Source organism: Ranitomeya variabilis, chromosome 8 (genome assembly GCF_051348905.1).
Source record: "Ranitomeya variabilis isolate aRanVar5 chromosome 8, aRanVar5.hap1, whole genome shotgun sequence".
In the NCBI taxonomy this organism is placed as follows: domain Eukaryota; kingdom Metazoa; phylum Chordata; class Amphibia; order Anura; family Dendrobatidae; genus Ranitomeya; species Ranitomeya variabilis.
Window position 1 is genome coordinate 46966009 of NC_135239.1, and position 23182 is coordinate 46989190.

A 23182-nucleotide genomic window follows, 5' to 3' on the forward strand; every position below is an offset into this window, starting at 1 on the left:
CAGGTAAAAGCAAGAGCTGGACTCATAAAATGTCCATCGTAACAGGCTGGAAAACTTTCAAGGGGGAGCTATTTTGACAAAGACAGCTAAAAAGTGTTTGTATTTTATACCCCACAGTCAGCTTCTTTAGTGATTGAGAATTGCATTAATTTCACAAACTTTTCAATCATTTGACAAAAGAGTACAGTGTTTCTCCAAGTAAAGACTGGATGTGAAGTTGCATAGTTAGGATGGTTGGAAAAGACACATGACCATCAAGTTCATCTGAGGAATGGGAGAAGCTATAGGCAAGGGGTATAGGTACAACCATAATGCATGAACCATGTGTGTAACCCCTGACGAAGGAGAGGAATTTTCCGAAACGTACGTAGGGTGTGCAGGAAGAGCCTATTGTCCCCCCAGGTATTTATGCATGTGATATTGCTGCAGATATATACTTTTTCAAGCACTCCCTCTTTTTTTCACATTGGTATCAGGTTGGGTCTTATACTGCTGAGTGAGCAACCAACACCTGAGTGTGTGACACTATTTGCACTTTAATATGCTCCTTATAGGTTGTTTGGAGCTGGTCTATTGAATGATTCTTTTATAAATTTATAACTTTGATGCACTTGGTCACTTTTATGTATCATTAATTCACATTTTTTAACCATTTATAATTTTTATTTTACATGTATTATCATATTGCAGCAATAACTTGCAAGCATTTTTTCGCATTTTTATGGGGACTTAGCTAGTATTTGAGTTCTTTACCCTGCGGTTTTAATATTTATGTATATTTTAATAAATTTGTTTAATAATATTGATTCCAATAAAAGATATATTTCACAATTCCCATGGGTGTATAGTTGTCTCTATCTGGTATCCACTCTGTATTGCTTTGTTTTTCATGTGTGTATCCAGGGTACTACTGTCATTGTGAGCTCATATAACAGAACAGCTATTTAGCCCTTATTTCTCCTTAATGTGCATTACTCCTTTTCATAGCATTTTTTCTCTTCACTCACTGAGGCTGTACATGCTTTCTTCCCTGTCCATACTATGGAGATCTGGGTACAACTCCCACCCTAACCCGTTGCTGTCTCTAAACTGAGAGAAGATCCTGAGAAACCAAAGAGAACCAGGAACTCTGCCAGATTTGTAACATTTATACAAAGCACTCAGCTAGATAATGGATTTGCAGATCCTCTGCAGCAGGAAATTGGTAAACAAATAATGAAGACTATTTAGAAAGGAAATTAAACAATAAAAAAGGATGAAGACCTAGATTAGTTGCTACTGCAATTCCATCAGTAGCCATGGCAATAAATCGCCAAGACTTTCAGCCTGTAAAGTACTGACGTTTCTCAGTATGCTCTATCTTGTTTCAGTTTTTAGCGGATCACAGGGGGGGATTTGTCTACAGTTTCTCCCATCCTAGATGGAAACTACTGCAACTATTTTAATTAATAAATGTTCAATAGAAAAACCATATTAAAATAGATTTACATTAATCATATAATTATTTATTTATCCTTTAGTAACCTGACAGCTGATAATTGCTGCCCGATCAAGGGCAACGGGTGGGGAGAAAGCGCAGGGGACTGAGCTGCACAGGAACACTAGTTGGACAGGCAAATCCGCGGCAGCTTCTCCCTACCTGCTGCTCTTGATTGACAAGTCTCTCTCTACATGTGTGTATAGGGAGAGACCTGTCACTCCACGGCAGTGGGCGGGGCAGAAGATGCTAGGGAACCGCCTGTCTGACTAGTCTCAAGTGCTGCTCGGTCCCTGACAGTTCTTAAAGTATGCATTTCTCTGAAAAGCCGCAGTATGCCTGGCTGAGGTCACACAGCCAGTGTCTGCTACATGATGTCCTTGGCTCTGGCACCATGGATCCTGTAGTATAGGACACCGTTACCTTAATTGACTGCAGCTGTCTCAACTCATAATCATCTTCGTCCACTATAGGGTTGTGTTCCACCAACTCCTGGCAACATCTGTGATAGCGAGAGAATTATTGCTTTACATGCTGCCATCTGTAATACAGTAATTTATGCTAGTTACCATATACTTCCACTCACTTTATAATGTAAAAAGAGAAACTGTTCACTTTTTCAGATAAGGAAAAAGCATCTTTTTGCATTTGCTGCAAAGTAACTGGACCTGAAAACGCTCCTTCTTCAAACCCAGCAGCAATCGTGGTATCCAAAGGGTCAGAATCAGAAGGGTAGTCGGGCGACAGCAGCATGAGGACATTCACCATGTACTGCACCATTGCTGTATGGAGACCTGTGACCTGCGGTAATAGTACAAAGTTCTACAATGTTGTAGTATAGTAAGTGTAAAGTATATTCTCATGATAACTGCTCCTTCACCCCAATCCCACTGCCACCCTCTGTTACCCTCCCTTCCTTTGAGGTGCACTCTGTGCGCATCTACTCCCCCTCCAACCTCCAACTGGCTGTCATTTACCGCCCCCCAGGGCAAGCCACCACCTTCTTTGACCACTTTACCACCTGGCTACTTCATTTCCTTTCTGCGGACATCCCCACTATCATCATGGGCGATTTCAACATCCCCATTGACACTTCCCTCTCAGCTGCCACTAAACTTCTATCTCTCACTTCCTCCTTCGGCCTCACTCAGTGGTATTCTGCAGCCACTCACAAAGATGGTCACACACTGGACCTCATCTTCACCCGCCTCTGCTCCCTATCTAACCTCTGTAACTCACCTCTTCCTCTCTCTGACCACAACCTTCTCACATTCTCATCTCTCTCCACTCCATGTCTACAATCCCCACCCCACAAACTTTCACACCCTCGCAGAAATCTTAAACATCTTGACCTACATTCATTCTCTGAATCCCTCCTCCCTCTCACAGACATAAGTTCCATACACAATGCGGATGACGCTGCCGCTCTATATAACACCACAATAGCTGTAGCTTTGGAATCTGCTTCCCCACTTACACATACCAAAGCACGCAAAATCAACAGACATCCCTGGCACACCAGCCTGACCAAAGAACTGAGGCGAGCTTCCAGGGCTGCTGAGCGCAGATGGAAAAGATCCCAATCCAACGACCACTTCATCGCATTCAAACAGTCCCTCACTACTTTCAAGACCGCACTCGCCACAGCTAAACAGACCTACTTCTCATCTCTCATATCCTCCCTGTCTCACAACCCTAAACAGTTATTCAACACCTTCAATTCTCTCCTCCGTCCCCCAGCACCTCCTCCCTCCCCACTTATCTCTGCTGAAGACTTTGCCTCATTTTTCAAGCAGAAGATTGATAGCATCAGAGACAGTTTTGGTCAACAACCCCCAGAGCCCTTCCTCCCGACTTCCCTACCCTCCACCTCCAAATTAACTTCTCCACCATTACAGAAGATCAACTCGCCACTCTACTCTCAAGATCGCATCTCACCACCTGTGCACTTGACCCGCTCCCATCCCACCTCATCCCAAACCTCACCACAGTCTTCATCCCAACCCTAACCCATCTCTTCAACCTATCACTAACAACTGGTGTTTTCCCCTCAAGTTTTAAGCATGCCTCCATCACACCTATCCTCAAAAAGCCCTCTCTTGACCCATCCTCTGTATCTATCTATCGCCCTATATCACTTCTCCCTTATGCCTCAAAACTACTGGAACAACACGTCTACCTTGAACTGTCCTCCCATCTCTCTTCTTGCTCCCTCTTTGACCGCTTACAATCTGGCTTCCAGTCACACCATTCCACTGAAACTGCCCTAACTAAGGTCACCAACGACCTCTTAACCACCACGAGCAAGTGACACTACTCTGTTCTCCTCCTCCTCGACCTGTCGGCTGCCTTTGACACAGTGGACCATTCCCTATTATTACAGACCCTCTTATCCTGGATCTCCTCATACCTAAGAGACCGGACATTCAGCGTCTCCCACTCACACACCACCTCCTCACCTCGCCCCCTATCTGTCGGAGTCCCACAAGGTTCAGTCCTTGGGCCCCTGTTCTTCTCCATTTACACCTTTGGCCTGGGACAGCTCATAGAATCTCACGGCTTTCAGTATCACCTCTATGCTGATGACACACAGATCTACATCTCTGGACCAGATATCACCTCCCTACTAACCAGAATCCCTCAATGTCTGTCCACTATCTCATCCTTCTTCTCCGCTAGATTTCTCAAACTTAACATGGACAAAACAGAATTCATCATCCTTACCCCATCTCACGCGACCCCCCCAACGAACCTAACCATTACAGTAAATGGCTGCCCACTCTCCCCAGTCCCACAAGCTCGCTGCCTCGGGGTAATCCTTGACGCTGATCTCTCCTTCAAACCACATATCCAAGCCCTTTCCACTTCCTGCCGACTTCAACTCAAAAATATTTCACGAATCCGTTCATTCCTCAACCAAGAATCTGCAAAAACCCTAGTCCATGCCCTCATCATCTCTCGCCTTGACTACTGCAACCTCCTGCTCTGTGGCCTCCCCTCGAACACTCTCGCACCCCTCCAATCTATTCTAAACTCTGCTGCCCGACTAATCCACCTGTCCCTCCGCTATTCCCCGGCCTCTCCCCTCTGTCAATCCCTTCACTGGCTCCCCATTGCCCAGAGACTCCAGTACAAAATCCTAACCATGACATACAAAGCCATCCACAACCTGTCTCCTCCATACATCTGTGACCTCGTCTCCCGGTACTTACCTGCACACAACCTTAGATCCTCACAAGATCTTTTTCTCTGCTCCCCTCTTATCTCCTCCCACAATCGTATACAAGATTTCTCTCGTGCATCACCCCTACTGTGGAACCCTCTACCACAACATATCAAACTCTCGCCTACCATCGAAACCTTCAAAAAGAACCTGAAGACCTACCTCTCCCGACAAGCCTACAACCTGCAGTAACCACCGATCCACCAAACCGCTGCACGAGCAGCTCTACCCTCACCTACTGTATCCTCACTCATCCCTTGTAGATTGTGAGCCTTCGCGGGCAGGGTCCTCACTCCTCCTGTACCAGTTTTAACTTGTATTGTTTAACATTATTGTACTTGTTTTTATTATGTATACCCCTCCTCACTTGTAAAGCGCCATGGAATAAATGGCGCTATAACAATAAATAATAATAATAATAATAATGTCAGAGCAGTATATTTAACCCCTTAATGATGCGGCCAATTTTTGTTCTTTCCACTTTCTTTTCCCCTTGCCTTCTTCCAAGAGACGTACGGTAACTTTTTAATTTTTCCTGTTTACATAGCGATATGGAGTCTTGTTTTTTTTTTTTTTGCGGGTCGAGTTGTAGTTTTGAGTGACACCGTTCATTTTAACAGAACTGGAAAAAAAACTAAGGTAAATGCAATTCCGCCATATTTTTTTTTGTTTCATTATTACGGCATTCAATGTCCAGTAAAAATGATCTAGCTACATAATTCCACAGGCTCGCTATGATTACAATGATACTAAATGTGTACAGTTTTTTTTTAATTATTTTAGTAGATTAATAATTATGAACTTTCCTCCCCCCCGAAAAATCGGTTCGTGTCACCATTTTAGGAGACCCATTAGTATTAATTCTTCCTTTGTTCCATAACCCCTTGAAAAAGCGAACTGCGAAACATGAGTAGGGATTGGATTTGTGATCTGGTGTCTTGTCCTTGAAGGGGGTTTCCAGGACATAAATAAAACTAAATGAAAAAATGCATTATTACAAAAAAAAATCATAAGTACTTCTAATTATTTATTTACGCTTGTCTTAGGGGGTAATAAAAAGGTTTTTCAAAATAGCTCCTGTCACATTACTAAACACAAAGCCTGTCCTAACGAAACAGAAGGAAGACAGGAAGTACTGACCCCGATTCATTACTTGTTTTTTGTCTAATTTTGTGCCTAAAAATACTGTTTTATATGCGCTCGCCCTTTTTGTTTTCCGCTTTATAGGCGGAGGTTAGTGTTTCCAAATGTTTTCGTCTGACTCATCGATTGCAACTTTTTAAAAAAAGTTGCCAAATTTGGCGTAATGACAGCAAAGAAGTCATTTGTTTTAACTTTGTGCCAAATTTGTAAAGCTTATGTGCCATTTTGATGAATTTGGTGCAATAAACATCAGCAAATACCTATAGACAGAAAAAATACGTGGCCTCAAAAAAAGTGCAAATGATAATTTGGGACTACTGTGTGCATATCAAAGCTGAGATAACATCTCAGCTGAAAGAGGTTGTCCACTTCTTTAACATCAATGACCTATCCTTAGGTCAGCAGTGTCTGATCAGTTGGGGTGCAGCACGCGGTACTGCCGCCCATCGGCTGTTCCCAGTGTCGGCTGGAACTGACCAGTTACAGAGGTGCACAGCACATCACCTGTATAGAGTATTCAAATCAATAGAGGCTGGATGTGCAGTACCTGGCTGTGGCCACTAGACAGGGCTGCGCTGTGCAGGTCCGTAACTGAGCAGCTCTGCCCGACACCAAGAACAGCAGATCAGCGGGGGTGCCGGGTGCCGCACCTCTTGATCAGACATTGATCACCTACCCTAAGGATAGGTCATCAGTGGTAAAGTAGGGGACAACCTCTCGAAGCACAGGCAGTTACGTTGGAAGTTTATGAGGAGAGAGGTGGAGCGACAAAACAAGGCGAGTAGCAGGCTGTAGGACATGTTGTTTTCTAACAGAGTTCTACTGTCTCATATAAACTATTAATAAAAAACAACATCTCCCAAAGTCTTCATCTCGTGCAGTCCGTCCTCTCTCCTCTTGATTACCCTTTAGGGCAGGTGCAGATGACTGTAGATCTGAGAAAACAGGGTTGAATACGCATCTGACACTGATCAAACTCTGGTCGGAGTGTGATTGTAGTGTGCTCCAATTCTCTCGGATGAGGAGAAGATGGAGAAAAAAAATGTTTCTGCCTTCTCCATTCTGTCAGTCCACGACCATCGGACAGTATTCAGATGCCATCTGAGTGCAGTCCAATGGTTTCCACGCACTCATTGACTTGCATGGCAGAGTGCAATCTGAATACCGGCTCAAACTTGGGGATGTTGCGATTTTTTTTTTTCTCTTAGGGCAGGCTCTGTCCAAACCAGGAGCAGCAACAGAGACTTAGTACTGGACCAGGGGAGGGTGAGTGTTTTTTTTTTCCAACAAATTGCAGCCACTGGACATGAGTTTTCTGAAATTGGAAAAGCCTTTAACATGTTGGACATCACTTCTGACGGCCATCAGCTCCAATGTGCAACATGATTTTGGGGTGCTGACTGACTGTTATGACAACAGGGTGACTACTGAAGGCCTCAATGTCTGCCATATTAGAACTAATATGTAGTCTCCAGCCTGTGGTTGGACGTCATAGGAGATTGTCAATTTCATAATACACTGCAATACAATAGTATTTCTATGAGAAATATAAGAGTTATGGGTGTCAGAGGATGGTGACACAGGACAAATTTTGTTATGTGTGCAACCTGTAGAAACATGTTGACAGGTCATTTTTACCAAACGAAGAAAGTCGATAAAATCCTAAATAGAAGAGTGTGGAGGGTGGGATGGGGCGGTCACCATTTCACCCCATCTGATTTTTTTTCTTTACAGTTTTTCAGTATATTAAATAATAAAATGAGTGTTATCATTTGAAACTACAACTTGATCTGCAAAAAAAAATCACCATGTAATAGTAATGGGGTATTATAATATTGAAAACATAACTTTTATTCAATTCCTTCCACAAAGTAGACCAGGTGGAAAGCAAGCAAATATAACAATAAAATACTCTAGCGCTAGTGGAGACCTGCTGAGTTTATAGCTCCGGCTGTCCTTGTGGGATCGCGCCTGTGGTGGTTCTCCTCTTTAGGCCTCATTCACACATCCGATTTTCTCAGCTGGTTTCTATTCCTGATTTTTACATATAGAACATGTTCCCATCGTAATCTTTCAAACTGTCCATGTGCCCATGATTTTTGTGGATATGGAGACCTGTCCGTTTTCCATCCATGTGTGGAATAAAAATTACCCAAGTCTAAGGGCCAGTGAAGGTCAAGAAAAGCACATGGACGGTATCAGTGTACAATCTGCCTGCTTCCATGACTAATGGATACAGAAGCTCTGGAATTCATTTATTTTTACATACATGAAAAACACTGATGAAACAGTGACTGTAAAATGAATACATGGACTCTGATCCAAAACACTGATGAAACACAATCTGTGTCTTTACATATGAGAGAAATCAGGAACATCTGAATGAGGCCTTAGATTTCAAGTTTCCATACTATGTGCTATATAGAAGCTGAAGTATAGCTGATAACTAGACATGGAGCATGAGATATTCATTGTTTTCCTCTAGATTGTACTAAGCATTCGGACCTCTTGTGTGAGCTGCAGATCGTCTCTCTCTGTTCCGCTCGTAGTGGTCAGTACCCAGTGCTGCAGCAGGCCCAGGACCTCTTCCATTTCCACTCTGCATAGATACAAGTGACCGTACTTAATCACAGGAATAATGAATGTTTCTAAACAGATCTTAGAACTAGAGTTGAGCAAATATGTTCGGGTTCCCTCTTATTCAGCAAGCTATAGCACTTACCGAATAATCTGCAGAGGGAACCCGGCTTCCTGGATCGCGCCGATCAGCTGTCTGGCGCCGATGTCACAGTCACAGCACACGCATGGAAAGCCCAACATACAGGCTCTTCACCCCTGTATTGTGCCTGTGACACAGCTGCGACACATGCAGCGCCGATCAGCTGATCCAGGAAGCCGGGTTCCCTCTGCAGCTTATTTAGCAAGTGCTATAGCTTGCAGAATAAGAGGGAACCCGAGCAAATTTCGCTCATCTCTACTTATAACACTCTGCCATGCAGACTATTCAGATTGGTACTTTTAAATATCCAAACAAAGGTAGATGTGCACAGGTGTAGCAAAGCTTACAGGGAATCTGTCAGCAGGTGTGTGCTATGTAATCTGAGAGCTGTATGATGTAGGGGCCAAGACCATGATTCCAGCGGTGTCACTTGCTGATCTGCATGCAGTGATTTTAGTACAATAACTATTGTCTCTGCTACACGCACTATACAGAGAAGCGTAGAAAGGCATTGACAAAAGCAGTCCAACCCTCTTAGTCTGTTTCTTTTATACTTCTATGTGGCAATGTGTAAATCAATATATATTCGTGTGCTGCTCTTACTTTCTAACTGTAATCTCACTCGATGCTTCCTCCGATTCTGTGTTTCCAATTAGGTCCAATATCCTTTCCGCATGGGCTGTCCATTCAGGAAACATATGATAGAGGTTTGACCAATCGGATTCCTTTATTTCATTGGGGGGGTGTTTGAGAGGATGCATGGGCAATGACCAGCTCTCCAAACTGCTTAGAAAAGACGTGAGGCCTTTGGCGACTCCTGTTGACCAAAGTGATGGGGAAAAGCATAAAACAGTGACTATATAATAATATACTGGATTCCTTCTAAAGTTACTGATGACCCACTCCTTGAATAGATCAAGATTGAGCTCTGACACCCGGGACCCAAACCAATCAGTTGTTACAGGCTTCACCCGAGGCCGGATGCAGCTCCTATTAAAGCAAATTTTAGCTGTTCTGCCACATCCGTCTGCTGCTACACATTGAAAGGATTTATTAAACGAGCCGTTCTACGTTATCCGCCACCGGGCGCACCACAGTTCCGCATTACTGCTTCACTATATTGCATTTCCATCTTGCCACCGCTGAAGCTTATAACAGCTGATTGTTGGGGGTGTCGGGCCCCCCACCAATCTGATATTGATGACCTAACCTTAAGGTAGGGAATGTGTCAACAGGATTTGACTCCCTCATATTATTTCTATGCTGTTGTAACTTGCAAAGACAAGTACCTTTAGCTAGGAAGCCTGTTCATTCGTTAGCGAGAAATCTGCAACTGAATCGATAAAGAAATGAGACTGAATTGCTTTCTGCTAATGGAGGCACTCTCCAACCATCTACTCTCCACATCTCTCTTTCCTACCCAGCGCCATCTTCTTCTGCATGATTGACAGGTCCTTTTCCTTGAAGTCACACAGCAAAGGAGTGATCAAGTCAAGCAAGAGGAGGCGACGCTGGGCAGGGAATAGAGCTGGAGTGACAGAGGCTTGTGAAAAGCCTCCATACGCCGAAAGCACTTCAGCTTCAATTTAAACACAGATTTCTCGGAAATGGAGCAACGGACTGTCTCGCTAAAGGTATGGTGAGATATGTCTTTGCAAGGACTTATAAATAGTATGAAGGGAGAAATGCTGCTGATGGGTTCCCTTTAGAGCTCAGTTTTATTTTTGCTTTATTTAGATCCAAAATAAAACAAAACGTTATCACATATCAACAGGAAGAACTCAACGTAACTGGGATACTATGCCATAAAAAGTATAGATCACAGTAATACAGGTATGGACAACACAAATATGGTAACGTTCGACTGGAAATAGCAAACTGGAGGACGTCTGATAGACAAAAAAAATGTGAAGGTTTGGTACTTTAAATACATTCTGATCGTATCCCAGGCTGATATAGCTTGTGCCATACCAGAGAATATTTCTGGTATTATCAGATGCAAATAGTCATTTACGGAAATTTCTGTGATTGTTCCATTCATCTGAAGGCTGTAGAAATCCAAGTGCTCTCCAATAAAATTCCTTCATTCATTCAACTCCAATCACAAGTGAATGCATCCCTACTTATTTTCTTTACTTTTCTAAATCCGTTTGATTATCCGGCATCTGTTGATTAAACTTGTACCGGTATCGTAGAGTCACTCACCGTTTTCCCCCTCGGCTCTTCGTCGGTGTTGCTCACTGACTTCCTCTATGGTGTTGTTCAGGTCTTCCATGTCTTTTTGCTCCGGAGCTGGGCTCCCATCTAAGCCTTGATGCCTTTTTAATAATTTCTCTCCCAAATGAGACCATTCCTTCTGAATATCAGAGGCAACTTTAAGAGATTCCTGACTGTTTAGGACATTATTTCCTTCAAACCGTTGTTGTTCTTCAGCAAGCATCTACAGGTATATCGAAAGCAGAACGGTAAAAGAAACCTTCTCACTGTGCTAAGGTAACTTACTATTGCATGTTCTTAGTTTGTATGAAAGCTGTTGTAGGAAATAGAGCAAAAATAGGGTCTTATCTGAGAGATAAATGGTTAATACAAAGAATTGCACTCACCAGACGTAGCTGAGATCAAGCAACGAGAAGATTCACTGCAGGAGATCCACAGGTCCAAAAAGGACCGACCATTAGAAATAAAATTGGGAGAACGTGGTCCTATTCTGCGCTGCTGAATAACTGATAGTCCAGACGTATTAATAATTTTGGTTTTTATTCAACGCGTTTCAGAGATTCACAGAACTCCTTCATCAGGAGGTGAACAAGACTTTCTTGCGGTATTTCCTGATGAAGGAGTTTTGTGAATCTCTGAAACGCATTTAATAAAAACCACAATTATTAATAGGCCTGGACTATCAGTGATTCAGCAGCGCAGAACACGACCACGTTCTCCCAATTTTTATGTTCTTACTTTGTAAAATGCATTGCTTTGCAACGATTTCCAAAATCACGGCAAAAATTGTTGCAGTTTTACCACAATCGCGGAAACATATGAACGCACCATTATGATAGATGGAACCAGTGAGGGTAAAAAAAAGTTTTAATCAGCAAGTTAGCTTAGGGGCTAAAAGCAGAGCATTACGTTGATCAAACGATGGAAAGTTTTCAGTGAGCGTTTCAATTTATGCAAGAGGTATTAGGTTATGTTCACAAAGGACAGAATTGCTGCAGAAATTCTCTGCAGCAATTCCATCACAAACCATAAGTAAATAAATAGTACGTTTAAATTGAACAGGGTACCTAGTTGACACTATTTTGATCAGAAAAGTGTAAAAACCATCCCATCCCACTATGGCAAGCTGCACCCAATCTGGATGGTCTAGGGCAGGGGTCCCCAGCCTGTAGCTCGGGAACCACATGTGGCTCAAGGTCCCATGAATTGTGGCTCGTGGCTGTCTGCCAGCTTGGTGCATTAGCTCCAGATTTATTAAACTGGTATGAAGAGCACATCTCAAAATGGTGACCTTTGTGAGTAGCCCGGCACAGAAGAGCAGATTTGGGTACACTTCTACTGGTCTTGGGGGTTTGGAGATAATTTAAGTATGGTACGCTGGAGACAGGATGATACTACCGGTTAGAGGAGGTGCTTGAAGATGGATGTGACTGTGGTGGGAGTGCGTGATGGGAGAATGCTGAATGTGGTGGGGTGTGGTGGGAACCCCTGGATCTTGGTATACTGCTTCGGGGTGATTTGTGTGGAAAAGCTTTGGTTATCATTATACCCGTAATGGGGGCTTTGGTTGCCACTACTGTGAGGGGGTGGGCAGTAGCTGGATGTGGCTCGCGACCCTCTTGCAAAGCTGAATGTGGCTCTCAAGGTAAGAAAGGTTGGGGACCACTGGTCTAGGGACTTCAATATCTCACTTCTGTAAGTGCCAGCAGGTCTCAATACAGACGGAGGTTTGGGGTGGCAGATCAGGACCCAGACTTGATTATTTTACATTTGCCATGTAGACAAGATGCACAGCCCAAAAAGGAGAAGCTACACCCCTGTATGTACAAGGAACTAAAGCAAAACTGAAGAAATAGACCGGTACACTTTTTTGATCAAAATACTGTCAACTAAGTACCCCATGTTATTCACATGTACTATTACTTATTTATGTACTGCAGGGTATTTGCTCATTGTTTTTATCCTAGGTTTTGTATGTTCATCACTTCAGCAAATTCCACTTTGGAAAGCCACACTTTATTTCCACTGAACTTCGCTGGAGCTAATCCACAAGTTGCAGTTAGAAATCTGCTGCAGAAATCCTGAGCTTTCTGAATATCCACAGCTAAATGTGCCACTTCATATTCTAAACGTGACAGTAACTTAATGGCCATAAACAATACACTTGCCTAGATGAAATATATTTAGTTAATTCTTATCATGCACATTAGAAGAAAAACAAACTTCAGCATTTGGGTGAGTTTCCTCCCACAGTTCAAATACATACTGATGGGGTATTTAGATTGTGAGCCACAACGATGCTGTAGAATATATAAGTATAAGCGATCATAATAGAATAAACAAAATAATTAACAGTAGCTGGATACTCTAAAATATAGGCTTTCTGAGTCTGGTTTGAGTATCTAAGAGCATACACCCCAAAATATAGTTTACTTCTTCAGAGCTGGTGTTGTAGCATCACTTTTCCCCACAGAAATAACCGAGCAGAATTTCTACTTTTTAACAAGAATTTATGTAACATTATTACATCTAAAATTCATTTTAATAATAATAACTAATTTGGGCATTTAGAACATTAAACAACTAAAAAAACACGCACTGTATAACTTTAAGACACATTTTATGTAATGGTCAAACCTTCGTACATTTTCCCAGTTCTTCACATCCTGTAGTATCGCTAGTGTGACTTCTTCTTGCAGCTTATAGTAATGGCAATCCACACTGGTATAAATAAAAAGAAAAGTTAAGAAATTAATTACTTAGGGTAGTTCTGCTTTACATATTTTTACAAAAATTTCTGAAGGATTTCTGTAATGGTGTAAAGATTATAAAAAGGGCCAATTCTGCAAAATTGGAGTTAGGGCATTTGAATGTTAAAGGTTTCTCTCTAATTAAAGTGAACCTGAGAGCTGACTAATGCTGCCCCAATCAGGGTTAGTATGTATCAGATATTTGCTGTAGCATTTCACCCAGTTTTGGTTTATTCTGAAAAACTGCGGCATTTCAGAGTAAATTGTAAATGTAAAAGCTGTCCGGTGACCATGCTGCACAGGTGACTACTCCAAGAGGCCGATCCCTCGAAGCTTCTCCCGCCCGCTCCTCTTGAGTGACAGGTCTCTCCCTAAACACAAACATTTTTTACATAGATGTCCGTATGTGTTGTTCCGGTGTCTTGTTAATGTGCTGCACTTATCATGTCACGTTGTGTGAGATGGACTCAGAATTGAAACATTGCTAATTTATTTTTTTGATGAAAGAAAACATGTTTTATCTTCTGGGATGTTGCAGTAATCTTTTCTTTTTGGAGTATATGCTTGAGGCTGTTTTGGGGATGGAGCGTGATACCGCGACACGTACACCCGATTTGCATGACTGATAACTGGACTTTCATGTTTTAATGCAATGCGTTTGATTATTTATTTTTCTATTCACACATAGGGAAAGAGCTGCCACTCAGGGCTAGTGCGTGGGGTGAAACAGCTGGGGACTGGCCCTTTAAACTTGCAGCATCATCTAGTGCAGAGGTGTCAAACTGCATTCCTCGAGGGCCGCCAACAGGTCATGTTTTCAGGATTTCCTTAGCATTCCACAAGGTGCTGGAATCATTCTGTGCAGGTGATTAAATTATCACCTGTGCAATACAAGGAAATCCTGAAAACATGACCTGTTGGCGGCCCTCGAGGAATGCAGTTTGACACCTCTGATGTAGTGTCTGATATATGCTGTCCATGGTTCAGGCAGCATGTATCAGCAGTCAGGTTCCCTATCATGGAGGCCTGTAAGGCTGGCCATACACATGCAATAGTTGTCAGCCGTATGCTGACATCTACCATATGATTGGATATAAAGTACCAGATGTGATATAGCCTGCATATAATGATAACAGTATATAAGAAACAAACATACAAAACGTTTTCCTGAAAATGTAGCTGCCACTTTTTCATGTCTGTGCGGATAATCTGCAGCTTCTCTCTGCTGGACTCCTCACTGCGCCGCAGCTCCAGGTGAAAGCGAGACATGTGATCTCGCCATCGCTCCGTAATCTGCTGGATTTCAGAGAGGTCTTTTGTGTCCTAAAGTGGGATGATAATCCATGTGATACATTATTTTACATGACAATGAAGGAAAATTTTACAAATGATTTCTACTGAGGCTTATGATCTTTTTTTCAGTGTATTTTTTTTCCCTCTTTTACATTTTATAGCCTGCCGGCCTGCTGGAAACCAGTGTCCAATGCTAGCTTCTAGTAACATAGCAAATGAAAGACAGAATAGGAAGGCTAAACTGAATTGTAGAAATCGATGAAGTTTCTGTTGTAACAGTATAGTGATTTCACACAGTATTTTTTGGGGGAAAAGATTGCAATGTTTAAAAAAATCAAAATTGCAAAGTAGATCCGGTATGAGAAATGCATGTCCTCCTTTATGCAGTGTATCGAAGAAATATTGGGACACGTCTTAATCATTCAAGACAAGTTTTTCATTCAGTCCCATTTCTCCTGGTTTATAAAATCAAGCCCCCAGGACTATTAAGAAAATCACTGATACCAGTGCAGCCCTTAACAGAAGGTCACCATGGTAACAAGTCAGTTCATGACATTTCTTCCTTTCTAAATAGTTCAAACCTCCTCTGAGGATAACTGTGTTCTGGGAGTTTCATTTCATGGGTTTCCATGACTGCGCAACTGCAACCAAGCCTGATATCACCAAGCACAATGCCTAGCATCGGATGGAGTGGTATAAAGCCGCCCCTAGACTGTTGAGCATTAGAAATGTGTTCCGTGGAGTAACAGATCTTCCTGACAGTCTGATAGAGTAAGCACTGGTTTTGGCAACAGCCACCAGGAAAACATTACCGGCCAGACTGCATTGTGCTTGTGCCAACTCTAGAGTTTGGTGGAAAAGGAATAATGCTTTGAGGATCAGGAGTCAACCATAGCCCCTTAGTTCCAGTGAAGGTAAATTGGCATATAAGACATTATGGAGCTTCCATCTTCATGAGAACAGTTTGAAGAAGGCCCTCCATTGTTCCCCATGACTGTGTTCAGTCCAGAGTCATGTCCATAAAGACATGGTTGGGTGACTATGGTGAAGAAGAACATGACCGGCCACAGAGAGCCTTGACCTCAATCCCATTCAACAACTAGAACTTGAACTAGAGCACAGATTGTGAGCCCGGCCTTTCCTTCAAAATCAATGTTTGACCTTTTGGATGAAGGGGCAAAAATTCCTACAGACTCCTTCAAAATCTTGTAGAAAATCTTCCCAGAAGAAGATGTAATAGCTGCACGTCTACAGTGATGCCTATCAATTGAGAATGGGAGATCATAATAGCTCTTGTACATGTAATGTGGAGGAGTCCCAGTACTTTTGTCCATATAAAGTATTTCTCCCTTGTTTACATTTACTTCTGGTTTTGGCTCAAAAAATTAAAGGGGGGGGGGGTTGTAAAAACTGCAGTTTTAGACAAATGGAATAAAGAAAAAAAACATACGTTAACCTCTTCCTGCCAAACAAACTACCATTACATCATGCAGCTGGTGCGGGTGAATGAATTGGGCTCAAGGGCTGAGCCCACACTATACCCGGCATATGCCGGCTGTGCCATGCAGCCGGCATCAGTGTTAGCAGCAATTGGAGATATGTTCCGATATCTGCTTAAATGCCACTGTAAATCTCTGTTCCGGACACTCATTGCCCCTTCGACCCCAAAACCGCAAAGCGATTGCAAGTTGCCGAAAGTTTGTAATCGGACAAGTAAAAGCCCCCATGTCAGTACTCTTCTTACTGCTCAGATGGTTTTACTTCCTAAAACTAATTGCAGTATGTTCTATAAAACTTACATTTGATGCGAGGAGGACAATGAAATGCCGGACAATCTTGGTCCAGGTCTTCTCACTGATGTACAACCTGCGAGCCAGCTGCAACTGATTCTCTTCTATAACCTAATAGAAAGGTCATAATAAGATTTGTTATGGAACTAACAGCTCTCCTCCGGTGTACAATCCTACATTACAAGGATGTCTTTTATGTTCGCCCATTTTACTTTTTATATAGTTTTAGAGCACCTGCTGGATTTTAAAACTATTCCACTAGTTTTATTTTCTTAAATGGACCAATGGTGGTCTTAAAATAATTAAAAACTATGGTATGTAGAAAACTATGTTTTCTTCTAAACCCCGGAGCGATTCAGGAAAAAAAATATATACCTGACTGTAGTCCTGCAGCGAGGATCTGATTCATGCTGACCATGGTTTGATTAGCATGAATCAGATGACACGTTCCCTTTAAAATTAAGAAATAATCCTTCTGAAATGCTGATGGTTTTGTAATTAGCAGCAATCAACTCACGGATTCAGTAAATCTGCATAAAACATGCAGCGTTTGCTAACAAGCCGTACCTTTCTTGCCAATCTGTAGGTTGCAGAATTCCAAATATCTCTTTCCTCAGTGAGGTGAACTAATTGTTTCTCCAGGCGACATCTTTGTAACTCATACAACTCACGGTACTCTTCTAAAAGACTGAACAAGTCAGCAAATATTTGATTACACTATAGACATGTGTTTATATAGCGATGTCAAGATTTATTCGTTTTTCTTTTCTGGCATTTGTCCACGTTAGTTATAATAAATATATTTTGCGGAATAACGATTATTGCTTGTATGAAAAATTAAATGGGAAGCTCTCCATCAAGTGCGTGTAGTTGATCGTTAAAGTGTGTCATAAGAAAAAACAACATTGTTTATGTTACATGTATGTTTTGCAATGTTTGTTTTTCCTTTCATATTACAATTTTTATTAAAAAACGAAATTAGTAATTGTCTAATTTTTGCACTGACCACCGGGGTTGTTTTAGACTCACTCTCCCTGTCTTTTCAGGAACAGTTTTCAGCAGTTTCATTATCATCAGAGGTATCATTGCAATGACTGGTAATATCTCTGTACACAGCTGATAATACAGAATCTATAATTCACAATAGGTGATGGCACGGCTCCCGCTACTCCCCCTTGTGTCACAATGACTGTGGATTTTTTGAAACAACAGGAAATTAAGAGTCTAAAAAGGCCCCTGTGGCCATCACGAATTTCTAATTTTCATTTTTAATGTGTTATGGAGTGCTCATAGACTATCAAAGCAAAGCAGTCCACACTTTCCTCTGCACTGACTTTATAAAATGTCAATGCAGTGTAAGCAGCTTGCAGTGTATGTAGTCAATGCAGTGTAAGCATTGTCAGACACAGCCAGACTCCTCACAGAGAAGATAAACAGGTTTTATTACCATGATTGCTTTCTACATTGTTCTATAAACAAGCTGAACTAGGGCTTGTGTATACAGATTAAGAAGCATTAACAAGGTCATGTGATTGCAGGCTGTAATGAGGGAATAGGAGCTGCTGGGTCCTAGGTCACCCAGTCAGATCTGCTATTCAGCCAGGAGGCTGCACTTTCACTGTAACTGGGACTAATATACCAGCTCTAGTTACAGGGGAAATCAGCAATAAAAATTATTAACTTGCATTGAGAACTCGTGACGCAACTTGGCTTTTTACAGGTTCAGATTGTTGACCCCATTGCTACAGTGGACAATGCTGTGTACGACTGTCTTTAGAGAGAATAGTTAGGTGGTGTACTCTTACTTGGCGTTCTTCTTTGCATTGTTCAAGGCCTTAGCCAGTTCAGCCTGTGCTTGCTTTGCGTCTTTGCTCACACGTAGGTCATGTTCTCGTACTTGATATAACTCACTGAAATACACAACAACATTACAGCGTTATACAGATTGCAGTAACATCAGATTCCACAATCCCAGGGTATAAGGTCACTACAAAGAAGCTATAAGGCAAACATCCCAAAGTGATACCTGGAGGTACAGCTCATGATTCCCAGACCAAGGAGTTATGTGCAGAGCATGTATAGAGGGGGCTCTAAACTAAAAAAGGGCTTGGCTCAAAATTATTGATGGATGCTGATATCTATAAAATTAAATACAGACCAAGGAAACATAGTGAGAAGCTTTATTATTGCCCTTTGACACTTTATAATTAACATTTAAGCATAAAGCCAGACACGGTTAAATATAGAAACTGAAAAAAAAGACACTTATGGGAATTGTCCCCTACTCGGACAACCCCTTTTGAATCACCATATTTCCCCATGAATAATAAAAACATCTTATACCTCTATACAAGTCACTAGTGCGACCACACTTAGAATACTGTGCACAGTTCTGGTCTCCGGTGTATAAGAAAGATCTAGCTGAACTGGAGCGGGTGCAGAGAAGAGCGACCAAGGTTATTAGAGGACTGGGGGGTCTGCAATACCAAGATAGGTTATTACACTTGGGGCTATTTAGTTTGGAGAAACGAAGGCTAAGGGGTGATCTTATGTTAATGTATAAATATATGAGGGGACAGTACAAAGACCTTTCTGATGATCTTTTTAATCATAGACCTGAGACAGGGACAAGGGGGCATCCTCTACGTCTGGAGGAAAGAAGGTTTAAGCATAATAACAGACGCGGATTCTTTACTGTAAGAGCAGTGAGACTATGGAACTCTCTGCCGTATGATGTTGTAATGAGTGATTACTTACTTAAATTTAAGAGGGGACTGGATGCCTTTCTGGAAAAGTATAATGTTACAGGGTATATACACTAGATTTCTTGATAAGGCGTTGATCCAGGGAACTAGTCTCATTGCCGTATGTGGAGTCGGGAAGGAATTTTTTTCCCCAATGTGGAGCTTACTCTTTGCCACATGGGGTTTTTTTTTGCCTTCCTCTGGATCAACATGTTAGGGCATGTTAGGTTAGGCTATGGGTTGAACTAGATGGACTTAAAGTCTTCCTTTAACCTTAATAACTATGTTACTATGTTATACTGTCCTAAAGTGCCGGCACTATTCCAGTGTCATCGATGCCGGGTCTCCTGGGGCTTCAATCAGCAAGCGCTAATGGTCCGCTTTACTATTGCTTCCTTTGGACGTAACTAACATGAGAAGTCAGAGAGAGGCAGCAGCTCTCACTTCATCTGTGTTTTTATTCTAAGTATTGTAATTGAGATGGGGTTGTCCGTGCAGTGGAAAACCCATTTAAAGAGAATCAGTCAGCAGGATTTTGCTATTTAGGCCGGCGTCACACTGGCGTTTTAAACGGCCGAGTGCAATGTGATAAAAAATCGCATTGCACTCGGACCAATGTTAAGCTATGGGGCAGCTCCCAGCAGCCGACTTTTTGTCGGCCGTTTTCTTCAGTCCGAGACAATCGCAGTATGCTGCGATTGTCTCGGACCGAGGAAAACTCTCGGCTCACTCGCACCCATATGAGCCTATGGGTGCGAGTGAGACAGCGCACATCACTCGGATATCATCCGAGTGATGTGCGTTAAAAGCGGACCCCGGCAATGGATGAGATGGAGAAATTCATTTCTCCGCCTCCTCCGCAGCTGTGCTCCGATCCTCCCTGTGCGAGAGAATCGGAGCACAAACGCATGACACTCGGCTCCTGCTCTGCTGTGAGCAGGAGCCGAGTGTCATTAGCATATCGCATCTGATGCTCTTGCATCGGATGCAATACGCTAGTGTGACCCCAGCCTTAATCTGAGAACAGCATAATATAGGGCACAAGAGCCTGATTCCAGGAATATGTCACTTATTAGGCTGTGTGTTGTAGTTTCAATACAATAAGTATTTTATCAGCAGGAGATTATCACTACAGGACTACATCTGCAGTCCCAGGCAGTCAGGCTAATCTATGTTACCACGCCCCCACCACTGATTGGCAGCTTGCTGACAACTCACACATGACACTGCCAGTCAGGGGTGTGGGCGGGGTTATACACAGCCCAAAACTCTTAGCTCTGCTTCATTTACATCAGGCAAACAAGGATTCCACCAAAACTGCATCAGGCAGTCCAGTAAGTGATACATCACAGGCTTTCTTGCCCTATATTATCTCAGATTATATAGTGATGATGTGTCGTAAATGTACATGAGTGCTGCAGCCAGACACTGGTCTCAGTGGGGATGCTTGCATTTACAGAACAAGTCCGCTTAGGGTAGTGATTGGGTGTAGCGGTCATTTAGATCTACTTGACTTCCATAGCTAAAAGATCAGTGGAACTGCCCTGTTAGGGCTATTGGCATTGTATTTATTAACGTTCCTGCTATTTATATTTTTAAATCTTAATAATGTGTAAATATTACATCAGAATGGCTTTTCCACTCTAAGAGTAGCGAGAACATGTAACTCTGTGTCATGGCTAATTCATTCAAAGTATTTATTGGAGTTTTATTTTGCTCTCCTATATATAGCCATTGATTGCACAGCGTCTTACAAACATCATTGTTTGAAATTTATTCCAACTACCTCAATCATCAGATTATTGTAAAACAAGGAAATCTTTATTTCTACACTATAGGGGACATCTATTGTCAAAGGCAGGAAGTTGATTGAAACTTTGGATGCAAAAAGCCAGTCCTGTACCATTATTTATTTAAGCAAGTCTCTCAAAAAATTTCAAAATAGAACCTGCAAACATTTTTTATATAGAACTCTTAGACCTGATGAGACTGGTTTACTTACTTTGAAAATCCATTTTAGAATGTCAGTATAATTGTTTTAATGTTTTCCACACTTTAAATTATTCATTCTCTGAGTCCAGATTTAGGCCTATCAGGATTCTATATGTCATTGTAACATGGATTTTCAAAGTAAGTACACCAGCCTCTAAGATATTTATTCAATAGTGTATGCAGTTTAATTAGTAACTGGTGACTGATCTGATTGAAGGTGATATTATTTTCCAGATCCAGCTGCTTTATCTTCAAACGTAGCATATCTTCTATACTGGAGAGTAGATTCCTATATTCAGATGGTGCAGTGATCATGTATGTGTAACACAATTTCCAGATTCATTATTGTGACCGCCATTTGTCACACATACATCATGTTTACCTCCTTACATCTGCTGTATCTAATCGAAGAGAACCAAAGGAGACTTTGTTTTTTTATAAAAATAGTTAACCTTTATTATAACAATAAATATATAAAAACCAACTAAAAACTATCAGCATATGACATGGTAATGTAAATGCACAACACACAAAAGTGCAATAAAGACACCAGAAAAAAGTGTAATGAGACACCCCGTATGGATTAACCGTATCCTATATCCGCATAATGCCATTATCCACATGGTTGAGACATGTTGCTCATATAGATGTGTTCAGAGAGTATGGGGAGCAACTGCTCTATGATGTCCATAAGTCCATTGGAGGGGTTTCTGCTCACCACAAGTATGGCAGAAATTATTTGGGGCACCTAAATTTACTTATGCTATAGCTATAACTACACTGCGGGATTTATTTACATCATAGAGCAGTTGCTCCCCATACTCTCTGAACACATCTATATGAGCAACATGTCTCAACCATGTGGATAATGGCATTATGCGGATATAGGATACGGTTAATCCATACGGGGTGTCTCATTACACTTTTTTCTGGTGTCTTTATTGCACTTTTGTGTGTGGTGCATTTACATTACCATGTCATATGCTGATAGTTTTTAGTCGGTTTTTATATGTTTATTGTTATAATAAAGGTTAACTATTTTTATAAAAAAACAAAGTCTCCTTTGGTTCTCTTCGATTAGATGATCATGTATGTGCAGTACAGCTCCATTCACGATCAATGGCGGTCCAATGGTTCAGACCATTGGCAATCATATGCTTATACATTCCTTAAAAGATAAAAGTACTCACTCCGTTAATTCTCCTATGGAATTCTTAAAATAAATGATCTCTTCGGTGAGACTTCGGTCTAATGCCCGCTGAGCCAGCAAGTCATTGTAGAGGCTAAGTACTTGATGTGGGATCTTATTCAACAACATTACATATCGTTGTCTGCAAAAAAAAAAAAAACAGTAATAGAATATATTTGACTTCACAAATGAATCCAGAGCACACAGAAGTGACAGAATCTTAGACATACAGTGCGTGTTCAAGGCTCATTTACTTTGCTGGTTGCACCGCTATGCCACTTTTCTTTTAAAAATATAGTAAATTATATAATGGGCTGATATTTTTGTGTTGTCCTATGGAGGACTGTGATCATAAATGATGTCTTCAACTTTACAGTGGAAATGGATGCATCATACATGTTGCGGGGGAGGGATATACATTTGTCCTATACTTGGTCTGTAGCAGATAAATACATATATGTCAGTCTCTGGGGGCTTTCGCAGCACTACATCAGCCAGCTTTGGATGGGAGATCACGCCATTATCCCAGCCTCTATACAGAGATTTCTGGCTATGATTCTGTTGCCAATATCTTCCTCATTCTTCCATACAAATGAAAGCTCTTGTTGGGTTTCGCACATTTATCAGGGGGTAACATAGACAGAT

At 41.7% G+C, this 23182-nt stretch overlaps 1 protein-coding gene across 1 annotated transcript in view; it reads right to left on the bottom strand.

Moving 5' to 3' along the window:
* Nucleotides 1-23182, bottom strand: part of AXDND1 (axonemal dynein light chain domain containing 1) — a 50248-nt gene that overhangs the window by 12538 nt on the left and 14528 nt on the right. The window contains exons 9-19 of the mRNA XM_077277669.1: nt 22539-22679; nt 18418-18522; nt 17180-17300; nt 16622-16723; nt 14686-14852; nt 13425-13500; nt 10768-11002; nt 9166-9379; nt 8349-8442; nt 2064-2278; nt 1901-1979 (exon numbers count right to left, since the gene is read on the bottom strand). Coding sequence (XP_077133784.1) covers nt 1901-1979; nt 2064-2278; nt 8349-8442; nt 9166-9379; nt 10768-11002; nt 13425-13500; nt 14686-14852; nt 16622-16723; nt 17180-17300; nt 18418-18522; nt 22539-22679 — 1549 coding nt within the window. The remainder of the gene's footprint in view (nt 1-1900; nt 1980-2063; nt 2279-8348; nt 8443-9165; nt 9380-10767; nt 11003-13424; nt 13501-14685; nt 14853-16621; nt 16724-17179; nt 17301-18417; nt 18523-22538; nt 22680-23182) is intronic.